Source organism: Ischnura elegans, chromosome X (assembly GCF_921293095.1).
Source record: "Ischnura elegans chromosome X, ioIscEleg1.1, whole genome shotgun sequence".
NCBI lineage: Eukaryota > Metazoa > Arthropoda > Insecta > Odonata > Coenagrionidae > Ischnura > Ischnura elegans.
In genome coordinates, this window is record NC_060259.1 from 15,752,628 (window position 1) to 15,767,501 (window position 14,874).

At 39.7% G+C, this 14,874-nt stretch overlaps 1 protein-coding gene across 1 annotated transcript; it reads left to right on the forward strand.

Moving 5' to 3' along the window:
* Positions 1-975: 975 nt before the first annotated feature.
* LOC124171067 lies at positions 976-5,442 on the forward strand. The gene is made up of 3 exons (XM_046550216.1): positions 976-1,155; positions 3,360-3,511; positions 4,608-5,442. Exons 2-3 carry the CDS (start codon positions 3,453-3,455, stop codon positions 5,362-5,364), a joined length of 816 nt encoding a protein of 271 aa, XP_046406172.1. The 5' UTR covers positions 976-1,155; positions 3,360-3,452; the 3' UTR covers positions 5,365-5,442.
* The last annotated feature ends 9,432 nt before the right edge of the window (positions 5,443-14,874 follow it).

Sequence of the window (14,874 nt, forward strand, 5' to 3'; positions counted from 1 at the left end):
TTTCCTGGGCATAAGAACTCTTCTCAATATATATCTTGCATATAATTTGCAATGTTCTGTATGCAACCGATTCATTGATGACATCACACATCAGTAAATACCAGGAAAAATTATCCGGGCTTAAATATATCTGATTCCGACCTCTATCTGGGTACAATACAAGTCTTTGCCCATTCTGAAACTAGGAAGAAATTGAAACACTGCCTCCGACCAGTTTCGTCTTTGGTTAACATCGATGAAGAGGACTACAACTAGTCTGGAATATTTTAGAAGGAAACTAGTCTGGTATTTCATTCAGTAAAGTAGCTAACATTTAAAAAATTGTCTTTAGATTTTGTAGCTACAGTGGTACCCTAAGTATGGTATGTATACTGATCCCTGCATAATATTCTACAGCATTAAACAGAAATTAATTACATAATAAAAAATTGGCAACATCAAAGAATGCAAACAACTGCTCTAAATTGCAGACACCCTATGGAACTGGAACCTCGAGCAGCTCACACTAAAAATGTGACGACTAGTTTAGATGATGAGCTCTAGCTTATAATCAAGCGTGATCATTGCATATAATTTGATACCATGATATTTTATTGTTTCCCAGAATTTAGTTGCCTTTTATAAAATTGATTTATAAAGGTAAAATCTGAGTAGAACCATAACCCAGAATGCTTCTTCATCACACCAGTGATTACATTTAAACATCATGTATGTGCGAAAATTTCTCCACTTCGTAGGCCAGGAATAAAGTACAGGAAATCTGTCGCAGCAACTAAAATCCAGTTATGACTCACAGCCTATTTCATTTACTAGAGATTCCTATAACAAAACAACCAAAATGAAGTTCCCAGCATAATGATATCAGTTCTTGGAAAAGATCATCGATGATATTTGGCTCATATTTGCATTCGTTCACCGTGTTCAGTAGGTATGGGGAGTGAAATAGGTCATGCAGTCAATGTCACACGTAGAATTTACGCAAAATTTCCTAAAATAACGGATCCAAAAGACCGCTTAAATTTTTGAATGACAACTCTTCCAAAACAGCAAATCGGAGAATTCTCATTGTTGTTGGGTTTCAAAGACAAACGGATTCACGAGTCTCGTTCATTATTGCTCAGGCAAGCAATGGAAGACGCCATTTCCAACGACAAGGTAAATATAGCAATAATTTAGATATAAGATATGTAAAAATGTTTATACCTAAATGTTTATTATAACGGTGTATAACTTATCGAATGGAATGATTCATTCTGCATTATAACAGTGTCGATGAAAAGGTTAAAGTTTTTGTTCTAACGGCCACCGCTCTAAAACGGTAGTGAACAAGCATGGTTCTACTTCCCGGACTGTTATTCTACTATATGCTCAACTGCTTTCACACTATCATCTTTTTATAGCTACAATCATCAAGTGCAAGAATTCACGCAAAAGATTGCACGATTTATATGCGACTTACGAGTCGGTTCTACAGTAAAGAGTTGTCCCCACCGCCAACCAACTCAACGCTTGCGAAAATAGAACATCGAATTGTACTCGCATTAAGATATTACCCGCATGGGAGTGATAGATACCACGGAATGCGATACCTCTTTTAGAATGACGTACATATACTCATTGTGAAACATAATGCTGTTAAGTCGAGTCTCCTTCGCACCGTGCTGATGAATTAGCAGGGGCGCCGACTTATAAACAATATTGGGGGCCCATATCGGAGGTCTTGCCCCGGGAAGAGGTTAAATTCAAAGTGTGTCGCAGCACCGAAACACTATCATGATTCACACCACTTGATTCAGTTTTGCTCAACCTTATAATTATTTGTTTTAACACATTGTTGAATTTATTTTAAAAGGTAACTATCGTCAAACATGGGAAATAAAAATTACCAATATATTTTTGTGATTTCACAAAGCATAATATAACTTAATTATTTTATTGAATTATTGAGGGGGCTCCGCCCTCCCAAACGAATCTTTGAGGGGGCTCGGGCCCCCTCAGGCCCCATGGAGTCGGCGCCACTGTGAATTAGGGTTCGGTGCTGCAGGGTTCGATGAATTATTTCTTCACCAAGAAAATGAATAGGATAGGTACTTGCTTGATCGCTAATTAGAAATCCTACATATGTTTTAACGCTTTAAGGAATAAGATAGTTGTGAGTGTTCAGGAGATCAAAGAGCTCGACTCAATCAAGGGAACCAGAGCCTCATGGGTGCATTACGCTATAGGCACCACGATGCACAGCTTTGATTTAAATGTGACAACTAGTGTAAAGCAAATAGCAATTACGAACGAGGGACAAGAAAAGTAATTGGCGCATTGTCTATCACTGAGAAGTTGAGAATTTTCAACTAAAATGCCGCAGGCAATTTAGCGTCCATTAAAATGTTGTTATATACTTTTGGAGAACTTAGCCTCAAACACTCCTTCACCGAATCGCTTATGACAGGGCGTAACGTGCAGAAGCTAAAGGTGAGGAGAGGGATGTCAAGGTGCTTTATCTAATGCTGCCTAATTCAATATGGCCGGATTCAGAATTTTTCTGAGGGAGCACAAGGGTATGATAGGCAAACGGTCTTCTTATATTTGAGTTTAAAAAAACTACGTACAACAATTACTATGCGAAATTCTCTCTGTATTTTAATATGAAAGATATAAATGTGAAATTAAATGATCAAGGCCGTCCATCGTCATCAGGGCTGATGACGATGGACGGCACGGCCATCGAAACGTCGGCAGAGATGGACAACCCCATCCGGTGGGAAACCCGAAACAATTTCAACTATACCCCTATCTCCCCCCTAGTCACGCCCACGAATATTACATAGGAGGATCGTGAAGACGTCCTCCAAATGTGCTGTCACCCACCGCGCATTTAAATGGGCTTACGAAAGTCGCCACTCGCGTCGCTGACGGACAAAATGATCCTAGTTGCACGGGCACATACGGTATAATTAGCGGTTTTAACCGAAATTTATATAATTTATGATGTGATCTATCAAATACTTAAAAGCTCAATGCAATTCTTCGCATACTGCACTCATAACTGCGACTCAGGCATTTTTGAAAGCCGATTAAAATGCGACCGAAGTGGCGAGAACAGAAATCACCTTTCTATAGGATGGAATTGGGCCTCCTCTATGCACTCCCCTTGGTTACGCAGCTTGGAGAAGCTATTCCCTAATAGAGTCATCAAGGGTAATTCGGCCCACCGATTTAATCATTTGAAGATTCCTTCATGTTTCATTTTATTTTAAATCGCTTATACTTTTAACTAATGTCAGAAAATAAATACCTAGAAATAAATGCATTTAATTAATAAGTACTAACATTTTTACCCTTAATTGTGTTTTTTTTTTCAGATGGATTGGGTATAACAAGAGTGCTAATACGATATTGTATGCCCAGTGATAAAAATTAAAATAAAAAAATCAATTAAATAATACCAATAAAGAATGGAACCTCGCCGGACGACCTGCCCGTGGGGAAACAGGTGCAATTGTAATCCACGAAGGTAAGCACTAGTTAGAAGATATAAAAAAATGTTTCAAGACGGCACCAAAAAGAACGTTGTCTCATCTATGTCAACATAGTTTTGTTCTTGTACGAACATATTGCCCTTTCCACCGTCATTTATCATGTACTTCCATCACATTTCAATTAGTATTTTTATTCTCCCGCGTGAGAAATTTCACTCCGAATTATCGTTGGGAACGCGGCGTGGTGGTGCTCAAGATTCACGTCTCTCGGGTTTTCCAACGCGTAGTTACAATTTTCCAAGCAGAATATTTGACCGGCGTAGTAGTCGGCTTCTCAAATTCGATATGTAAAGGAAAATCTAACCATTTAAAATACTCCTACAGCAACAAAGGTGGAATTTTCGTCCCATGCACTTGTGCCTACGACGTTGAATACCCGATGTGGAAATGAATGAGGTGTTAGGAAGAACGCAAGAGCTTTCGTTGGATCGCACTCTCACTTGCACCGCGCCGCTGCCCTCAGAATCGAATTATTTGAGGAATGAGGTGGCGTCATCTTGTTTTCAATCAAACATGTCAACAGTACATCTACGGCATTAACTTTTACTGGCAATGTCTACAAAAATATCGCTCAATTCTTAGTCAAATGACCACAAAGTAAAATGACATTAATTTTCATCTAATTTGAATAATTTCGACTCCGGTAGTCCTGATGGTATCTCTTTAAGGAACTCATTATCCATTTATCTTTACGGTAGAGAGAGAAACAGTTCATTCCATATAAAGGAGCGATCAGAAGAAGCCGCGAGAGCCTTTGCAGGGATTCGCGGGAAGCAGGGACGTAATACTAATGAATGATTGTCTTCAGGCATATGAGGAAAATGTGAACCTTGACCAATAATTAATGAGTTCTCGACCATGTTTAAATTGATCGCCCGTAAATGTTGATATGGTCAAGTCACAGAGGTTAGGGTTATGGCGGGGAGCTGTTCCGACATGATTTCTTCTCAAGTCGGTCGGGAGCCACTGCTCTAAATCAACGCCAACGAAGCAAAGGCAGAAGAACAAATACACGGTGCAGCCCGTGAATTCCTTGTAAGCACGCCAAATCTGTATTTCCTCTCCTTACAGGGTGTTCCCCAGAAGAAGATGGAGTTCCCCAGATGTAGTTTCAAGTGCTGAAAGACCTTCTCTTGAAGGAGTGGTCCCAAGTGATCAAGAAGCCGCACCTGCTGCACCAAATGAGGCTACCGGAGGGGCAGAAGCGCCCGGTGGATCAACACCCGCCGCTGACAGTTTAGAGGATACGGAAGAAAGGAGGCACACAGATGCGGCTCGGCGATACGCCTTGGTGCGGCGCTTGTCATTGCAGCACCCTAGGCCGCCGCGCCGCTGCTGGAGCCAATTCAGGGTACAGATGGGGTGGCTTGGCTTGGATTGGAGAACCATCTTGGGACCGCTGTCGGAGCGGCGATCCGCGCGCGTTAACACCGCCGCCATCTTTCAGCCATCCAGTCGACCCGCTCCGAGCATGGGGCCGACGCGCGAGACCTACCCGGTGGGCTTCTACGAGCCGCGGCAGCGCGATTCGCCGGTGCTCATGCCGCGCCGAGGGCCGATGGCGCGAAACCCACTAAGCCTGCGCGCGGGGCCAGCCTTCCCGCGGAACCCGCCGCCGCCCCCCCAGCCGCAGCGCAGCCCCGGGTTCCGCGTGTACGAGGAACCAGTGCCGCCGGGCGTAATCCGACAACGGCGACGGCAGCGGCGCCCCGCCGCGGCGCCGCGCGAGGACCAAGTGGTGCCGCAGCGGGTGCGGCCGAGAATGCAACCATCGCATCGCCACGCCTCAATCCTCCCATGGGTCCGCCGCCCACTCCCTCGCCTCTAAATCATCGGCTCATGTCGCGTTTTCATTATGAAAGAACTTGCGTTCCAGTTATTATTAGAATCGTTGTGTGTTTTGAGTTTGAAGTTTTATAGAATTAGTTAATCACGCATATTTTGACTTTATATCTGTTAAATAATTACTGATATTATTAAAATTCCAAAAAAAATATTGACAATTTCATTTCTCTCTCGTTCATCTATGTTTTATTAACATTTTCTGTTTTGCTATCAATCATGGTATTTGATTTTAAGACTTCACAATCGTCATTTTTCAATGAAAATAGATTCAGAGATTATATGACACTCAGTAGCGGATCCAGGAGAGGGACAAGGGGGGGCCTAAGTATGGGGTAAACTCCCAGAAGTATTGCAGGTCTGAACAAAAATTACCATTCTATCTGGTGTAAATTGGATGTCCAATGGGGGTCTAGCGCCCCCTTACCCTAGCGCCCCCCCCCCCATTGATCTGCCTCTGATGACACTCAGTGCCAGAGTTTCCTGATTGATTGAGTTGATTTTCTACACACAAATCGAATGATCGGTATCTATGCTGAGAGTAGTGTAGCTTAAGTTGGTGGGAGGAAATGGAGAAGAGGGCTGATCCTGGAAGGTTGGCAACGCTTGTTCCTAATTTGCATCTTTAGCTGCAATCTTTTGTCATTGGACTCTGGTATTCAGATGTTGCAGCTGTTTCCATCAAAAACGTACCTAATATTCTCCCACATATTTTCATTCAGATTTGATTTTGGGGATTGGGCCTGATTATAATCTTTATTTGAATACTTTGTCATAGGACTTGAGCAGTGGTGGATCTATGGAGGGAGGGAGCTAAGAGTATATCGCCCCCCCTTAGTGCTATTGGGTCTAAACACACACTGTATATAATCGAAATTTTTGGATTTTCTTGTAATTGTAATTGATGCATTTTTGGTTGCCACTTTGTAATTAGTTACATTTTCCAATGCATTTACCTACTGTAACGAATGGAAATACAAATCAGCTCTGAACTATTTTACATGCTTTTAGTATGTCACAATCCAGTGGCAGTTCCAGAGAGGGGCTGAAGGAGGATATAGCCTCCCCTTGGGTATCTAATTTACATGATGATAGAGTGGTAATTTTGTTCAGACCCCCACTACTGCTGGAAGGTTACCCTCCACGTAGGCCCCCTTGTCCCCATCCTGGATCCTCCGCTGGACTCTACTATTCAGGAGTTGCAGCTGTTTCCATCAAAAATGTACCTTATATTCTCCCACATACTTTCATTTTGATTCCATTTTAGGGATTGAGCCACACTATAAGTAAAGGTGTGCATTGTATCCCCACCAAGGAGTGGCATCTAGAAATAGTTCATGGTTTAATGTAAACCACCAGTATGGTATGTACTTCTACAGTTAAGAGGAGTCAAAATGTATAGGGGAAACCAGGGAGGACTGGGACTCATTTTGGAATACAATTTTTTTTTAATATTAGTGGCTTAAATCAATTTTTTTGCAGTCCTTAGTTGCCTTGATCCTTCTAAATTCCAGAGAAAATTCTTCGATAAATTAGAATAGGTGAGCACTGTGGAACTTTGCATTTTCTGAAAATACAACATTAGTCTCAGTCCTCCCTCATTCTGCAAGGAATAGGACTGTTAAGTGGGAGGAATGGGATACTAATGTAAATGTGCAGAAATGGAAATAACAAATACATTATTGATTCAAAATACGTAAATAATAGATATTGCAGTTATTTCTGATCAAATTTATACTATTTATGGTATCAGTAGTAAATGTAAACAAGAAAACTCTTTCAGTGGTTTCAAACAAAAATGGAGAAGTCAGTTTCAAAGCAATATCTTTTTTCTCTATGAAACTAATGTATTCTTGTTGAGGTAAGAAAAATTGTAATTGGCTCCCCTTTTCCGCATGAATTTTACGTCACATCCATCATTATACTCATTACTACCAACTATCCCTGTGTATAACAAAAGAGGAAAACCGTTCCACATGTCAGATTACTTTGAAAAATTACACTGTCCCTGTCCTTGGAAGCAAATGCTTTCATTAGATGTCTTGATAATGCAGATCTTGATGAAATTTCTGCTCTTGCTACCTCTCTCACATTTTTGCCTTCATCACAAACCATCTTCACAGCTTCCAGAATGGTAGAATTTGGCACTGGTCCCATATATGGATTTTTTTCTTCACTCACGAGGCATAATAATTAATACTAAAAATTAAAATGCCTTATAAAATAAAAATTTTAAAAATAATAGTGCTTGGGAGGAGTAGGTCACTGTCAGTGTCCCATTCATCCCACATTTCTGATTTCCCAGACCTCCCTTAAAGTCCACTTTGTATTTAAAATGTATTATTAGGCTTTCATAAGCAACTAAATGTTATTAAAATTAGTGGTTATAAACCCAAAGAACATGCATTTTCATCAGTGCTTCCAGAGAGAGAAATTCATAATTAAAGTAATAGAAATTTTAAGTGAAAGCATCTCACGAACGTTACAAAAATTGGTGTGAAAACCTATATCCTCTTCTTAACTCACATTCAGGGAAGTGAGCCAGGAGCCATTTTAGGAAGACATGCGGCTGCTGCTTCTCATACACATGAGAAAAGCAAGAGCTAAAAAACTCAAATTAAGAGAGGGAAATCTGAAGTGTCCCATACCTCCCACTGTCCCATTCCTCCCTTGTTTCCTGTACAAAAAAAGCTGTGAAAAGATTTGTTATTTAAAATGATAAATAGAAATAGAATATTCATAAGGGTATTACCGCATATGTCTGAATATAGTCCCCCTTTTTTTCCAAAAATGCCTCAGGTATTTCTATTCCATAAATAGTACCATGTATATATTCCATAAATAGTACCATAGATACCATAAATGTCTGACTATATTCAAACACATTTTTTTTAATGTTCCCGAAACTAAAGCCTCAAAATTAAGGGGGGGGGACTATATTCAGAGGGGGACTATGCTCGGAGAAATACGGTAGTTAATGGCTTGGTTATATACTGAAAGCTTGTTAAATACTAAATAGCCATATCTCAAATCAAGGTAGGTATTAAGTGTGCGTGAGTAAAGATGCCGAAGTGATGGATTACTGATGCAAGGGTGCTGATCACGGGCAGAGGTGTCAGAGCACAAAGGCGGGAATCTTAGCAAGGGCACCCAGCTCCAGGGTTTGCAGCCAGACCTTTGGGTAACCAGTGTGCTGCAGGAAAAAAATTATAAAAGGTAGAGGTAATTTGGTAGCAGCTAGGCTTTATCAGACTGAGGTTTATCTTGAAGAGAAGAAGGAGAGGCACAAACCGACAGGGGTAGGAACGTTTGCCATTAGCAAGCATCTAACATCACATGTGTGTAAAGCTTTAAGTCATCAATAATAAATACCATGCTGGAAACTAAGGATGAGTCGGTTCTTAAATTTTTTCGGTTCCTGGTACCAGTCCGGTTCTCCCCAATCGGTTCTACGTTCTCGTTACTCGGTTCCAAGGATGAACTCTTATTATTTGCCATTTGCAATTTTATTTTATTCCATATTAAAAAGTAGAAAAGTTTAAATACCATGTTGTCATTAAACGGGAATATGGTTAAGCATGTAGTAGGTATTGACCAGGTAAGCAATAGGATTCTGGTGGTAGAAATTGAGACGCGGCCCACCAACCTTGTGGTGGTTCAAGTTTACATGCCCACAAGCAATCATAGGGAAGAAGAAATAGGTGAGGTGTATGAAAAGCTCGAGGAAATAATAAGAGAAACTCCGGGTAAGAAAAATCTGGTTGTGATAGGGGACTGGAAGGCTTCAGTAAGGGAAGGAAGGGATGGAAGCGAAGTAGGAGAATTTTGATTAGGTATTCAGAACGACAGGGGTGAGAAAGCAGCATAATTTTGCAGGAGGAACAAGTTATTCATTAAAAACACTTGGTTTAATCATCACAAAGGGCGAAGGAACACATGGAAAAGACCAGGGGACATTGCGAGATATAAGATAGACTACATCATGGTAAGGCAGAGGTTTAGGAATAGTCTGACAAACTTGTGCAGCTTCCCTGCAGGATTCAGACCACAACCTAGTACTTATGAAATGCAACGTCAGATTCAAAAGACTTATGAAAGTTAGGAAGGTGAAGAAATGGAACCTAGAAGATCTGAAGGGGAGGGTGAGGAGAGAATATCAGTAACTAGTGGACAATAGTATACGGGAGTGTGGAAGTACACAGACTGTAGAAAAGGCATTTGATAGAGTGAAGTGGGTAAAGTTAATGGATATTCTCAAGAAAATAGGTGTAGATTGGAGGGATAGGCGACTGATTCGTAATCTGTACATGGCCCAGACTGCACAAGTGAGGGTAGCAGATGTTGAATCTGGGTGGGCAAGCATGGGCTGAGGAGTGAGGCAAGGCTGTCCTCTATCGCCGCTACTCTTTAACATGTTCACTGAATAGATGCTAAGGGAAGTGTGGGATGAGTTAGAAGCTGGAATAAAAGTGGGAGGAATGATGTTCAAATCAGTGAGATTTGCAGATGATCAGGCGTTGATTAGCCAGTCAGTAAGGGGGCTTCAGGCTTTTGAGGATGCATTATACGAGTTTTTGAGAAATATGGGATGAGGATTAATCACAAGAAGATCAAGGTTATGCAGTTTTGTAAAGCATCCCAAGAGAGGACTGTGCTACTTAAGATAAAGGTGGGTGGTGAAAAACTTGAGCAGGTTGAGCAGTTCCACTAATTAGGCGGTATGTTGGAGGAAAACGGATACAGTAGCAAGGACGTCAGGAGGTGAATTGCATTAGCAAAGGAGGCGTTCATGAACAAGAAGGAGCTTCTGAGAGGTTCTCTACGTAAGACTTTAAAGGAAAGGTTAGTGAAGAGTCTGATCTGGAGTGTAGTGCTTTACGGTGCAGAAACGTGGGCACTTGAGAAGGAGGACAAGAGAAAACTCGAAGCATTCGAGATGTGGGTGTGGAAAAGAATTGAGAAGGTGAAGTGGACGGAGAGGAGGAGGAACGATAAAGTGCTGGGCATGATGGGTGAGGAGAGGCAGTTTTTAGATGAGATACAGAGGAGACAGAAAGTATGGATGGAGACTTACAATGTTAGCAGGGAGGGAATGTTGAAAGCAGTGTTTGAGGGAAGAATGTTAGGTAAACGAGGGAGAGGAAGGAAAAGGGGATTTTTAGATAGAAGAATTTTTAGATAGAATGAAAGGGAGTAGGTCTTATTGTAAATTGAAGACGGGAGTGCATGATGGAAGGGGAGGCTGCTGGAATTAATAATATAATTAGAGTCTCTGCTCAGAAAAGACATTTTCTAGACATCTAGAAGATATTTAAGATATCCAAGACATTGTAGATATGATCTAGATATCTAGGAAATATTTTGTGCTCTTAGAGATTTGATTGTTGTGGCAAACTTCTAATCATTCATGCTCGGCATTCATCATTAGAAATGAAAAAACAATCATTTCCTGGATACTTGAACATATTCTTGATACCTTTGAGAGTCTTGCACTGCAATTTTAATTTTCTGTTAACATTAATATGCAATGAAATACTGGAAACTGACTTCTCAAAGGATATATTCAGTAGGGTAGCCAGGAATTTTGTTTGGCGGGGGTACCAAAACTAGGGGGCAGATGTTTTTAAACAGGGTATGAAGGAGAGTAATTGTGTTTTTTATTTCAGGGGATAAGTATCCCTAAGACCTCCCCCCTCACCATGCCACTGGATATAGTCAAGTAATTGATGCATTCAGCATTAATTAGCCAAAGGAATGCCTTTCTGATTCTGAAAATATTATTCCAAATCAAGAGACAAAATAGATTACAGTAAATCAGTAAGATTCCCTTATGTGATATTATTTCATCCAAATTTGTTCACAAGTAAGCATCAAAAGGTATCATAAATCAAAAAAGAAATCATGTGTGCTACAAAATCTTCTCACATTTCCCCTGATTATCATTATGGAAAAAATAAGTACATAGTTTGACACAATTTTAGTATTGTTTGATTGAAATGACAGGATCCGTGGAATGCGACCATCTTAAGGAACTGCTGATATGAAATTGATAGCTATGTGAATATGAAAACTTTTTCATTTGATTACAAATGAGCTGACTATTCACTTGAACACTTTTGAAGAGATTTTTTTAGGAGTGTTGTTTCAATCACCAACATTAAATTATTTGTAGCAATAAAAATAAATGTATTTAGGCAAATAACAAAACTTTTCCATTTGATTACGAATGAGCTAACAGTTGGCTTGAATACATTTGAAGAGCAATTTTTAGGAGTGTTTTTCCAGCCACCAGCATTAAATCATTTGCATCATCAAAAATAATATATTTAGGCACATTACATATCCAAAATGGACATGATATGTAAAATTAACAATCTGAGGTCATGTTCTAAAGTGAATCTCAAGGGATGTTTTCCCCCTCCTAGGTGTGGACAATCTCACTAACATAGGAGATGATCAAGTCCAATGAAACCTAAACAGGTGATGACCAAAGAAAAAACAAATGCAGTGAGCACCTCACATAATTTCTTATGAATTTCAATAGAGAGAGGAATTCTATTCACTTCATTGAATTGAACCTCAGTCAATGCAGTCATGAACTTTTTCAAACATTATGTCCACCAATATCCTTCTGTCTTTGCCATTTTGGGTTACCACCTTCTAAATAACCTAATAACTGTGGCCTACAAGGAGTAGAAACACACCAAAGTACCCTGAATCTTAAATAGCACAATTAGATTTTCAAAGTCAGTATTATGAAGGAAATAATGCTGGCTGATGGCCATAGAGATGGGGAAACCTTAGCTAATATTTGCCTCAAAGTGAGAGCAAGTGGTCTCATACTACAGTGAAGGGGAATGGGGTAATCCGGTAACTAACCTCACTTCAATAAATTACACGAAAGTAAATTTGACCATGTTTATTACGATGGTAAGCTATACAGATGCTCTATATATGTGTCTCGCGCGTGGTAGTCCTTCTCCGTTCCCCTCTCGTCAGCGTCTCTCTCACCTGGGGCCTTCATGGCACTAGGTTTAGCATACTCTGGTGGCAGCGGCAGGGACCTCAGGGTCCCAGGGCAATGACCTCAGCCAGGTGTCTGGTCTTGGTGATGGCGCTTGAAACTAAGAGCTCCACCGCGACAGTGAAGAAGTTATAGTGCAGTACTTGGGTTAACTCGGTTTCCCTTAACATTCAATCTCTCAACCTTTTTTTACATGAGAGGCAACACAGACCTTAAAATAAGACTAATAGTGGAATAATGGCTGCCAAAATTAATGGGAAAATTAAGATCCTGAAGGGAATCATTGAATTTTATTATTTTTAGGCATATCATTAGATGTCGAGTACATATTATAGTATGATCACATAATGAGGAAATATTAATGTAACATAAACATGAAATCCTGCAATACAGAGTAGGATTTCTTTCAATGTTATTATGCGTTTGACACTGATTTCCAACATTTCTCTTTTCTAATGCTCTGAATAGTCTGAGGAATAACTGCAGGCACTCTCTCAAAATGATAAATGCAAGTTTTCACTGGAGGTACTATCACAAGCGTCACATTCAATATTATTAGTAAGGGTGGGCAAAGCAACAGACTTATTTTCAACTTTGATAAAAGAAGTTGTAATTGTTCAAGAAAAGCTACTTCTTTGCTCAATTTTGCTCCTATACTTCATTCAAGTTTGTACCCACTTTTCTGTAGAAGTGGGAGCCTCACTTGTGTTAAGGCCTGTTTACACGATACATTAACCTGTACGAGTTAATGTCTGTTTGTGTGAATGGACCAGAAAGGAACATCTACAACTGCATGAACCGAATTAGAAGAGATTATATTTCTGCTCATGCATTCACACAAGTTTAGTGGCAATAACATGGTGCATTTTTGTGTAAATTCACACGTTCATACATTTAGACAATGACTAATTAATGTACAATACAAACATGCCTTCAGGAAGAATATGGATCAATAGATTCGAATTATCTTCATCAGCCTCCTCGTTACCGTTTCCGGGGAGTGTACGGTCCATTTGCACCTCCTCCCTATTGGAAATTTCTTATAAGAAAATTTCCTATCAGAAATTGGGCATTTTTCTTATAAGAATTTTTCTATAAGAAAATTTCTTATCAGAAATTGGACGTGTTTCTTATAAGAAATTTTCTTATAACAATTTTTCTTGTAAGAATTTTTCTTATAAGAAAATTTATTATAAGTATCAATTACAAACTTTATATATCAGAAATTTTCTCATGACAATATTTATTGTAAATATCATATCATCATGCTTAAAACAAACTTGCGCAAACTTCTATAAAAAGCTACATGAGATTTACATCCCTACTGAGAGTACAAAGTTAGCATTATACCTAATTTTTTCCAAATGTAGGTGCCTATATCTGGTACAGAGCATACCTAATGTTTTCCCATGTACCAAATGTAGATGTCTATCATTAGTGTGCATCACAAGGACATTCAAGTTCTGTAAAGTTCACCTGACTGGCCAGACGATGCGAGATACCATAGAGGTCCTTCAGGTCATGGGTTCTGCATAGGGTTAACGTCCCCACATGCTAAAAGAAACTACAGTGGAACCTCGTTAAAGCGAGTACGGGCTATAGCGACACCCCCGCTATAACGAGAGATAGCCGATGCACCGTCAATTGACCCTATAATAAGCGTGTTAAAAAATTCGTTTTTACAAGACCCTTTCGGCGTTGGCTCTCGCCATAGCGAGGGTTTCACCGCCGGAAAACTTTCATCAAGACTCCTTAACCTCTGTAACTGCTAGCGATCTGTTAAAAATGAAGTTAATGGAGTGCCAGGTCTCAAATTTATGTGGTAAACTGTCGTTCGATTAATATAATGATTGACAAAACAATGCTTTGCATGATTTTTATTCAGTGCGGCGCTTATAAATTGTTTGAATAGTTAGCCGTTATTTGTGTAAGGAAATTTAGTGATGCAAAAAAACATCGCCTTTCATCTGGATTTATGCTTACGTTTATCTGTCGCCGCACCACTCCTGTTCCTGTATATCTGTTCGCAACAGGTATATTGGCTATTATTTGCTCCACCTCCGGTAAAGCAACAATTCGCTATAGCGAGTGTTTATTAGTGCACCGTGGGGTGTCGTTATATCGAGGTTGCTCTGTAAAAGCAATGAAACCAACGATATCCTAGAATGATGGACTGATAATAGAATATGACTTTGGCAATCACTACCCAATGAAATATAAAGGAGTTGCAATATGGAATATGATTTAACCTGGAAAATTGAAGAAGCAAATGAAATAAAATTCAAGTTCGACTTGGGATACTTCAAGAAATTATATGGGAAGGAAAAGGAAAAATTGATAAAGCAAATACATACGAGCAATGTTTATTTAAGATACCAGAGAGAATGAGACCTCTACATGCAGATTTGGATAGATAATGAAAGAAATAGACAAAGTAAAATGGAATTTGATGCCATTTGGAGAAAAGAATAT

What these genes read in the sequence shown, in the direction of transcription:
- LOC124171067 (XM_046550216.1), top strand. Translation starts at nt 3,453, where the DNA reads ATGGAACCTCGCCGGACGACCTGCCCGTGGGGAAACAGGTGCAATTGT. An exon ending in TGCAATTGTAATCCACGAAG is followed by an intron (nt 3,512 to 4,607) that starts GTAAGCACTAGT and finishes CTCTCCTTACAG; the next exon opens with GGTGTTCCCCAGAAGAAGAT.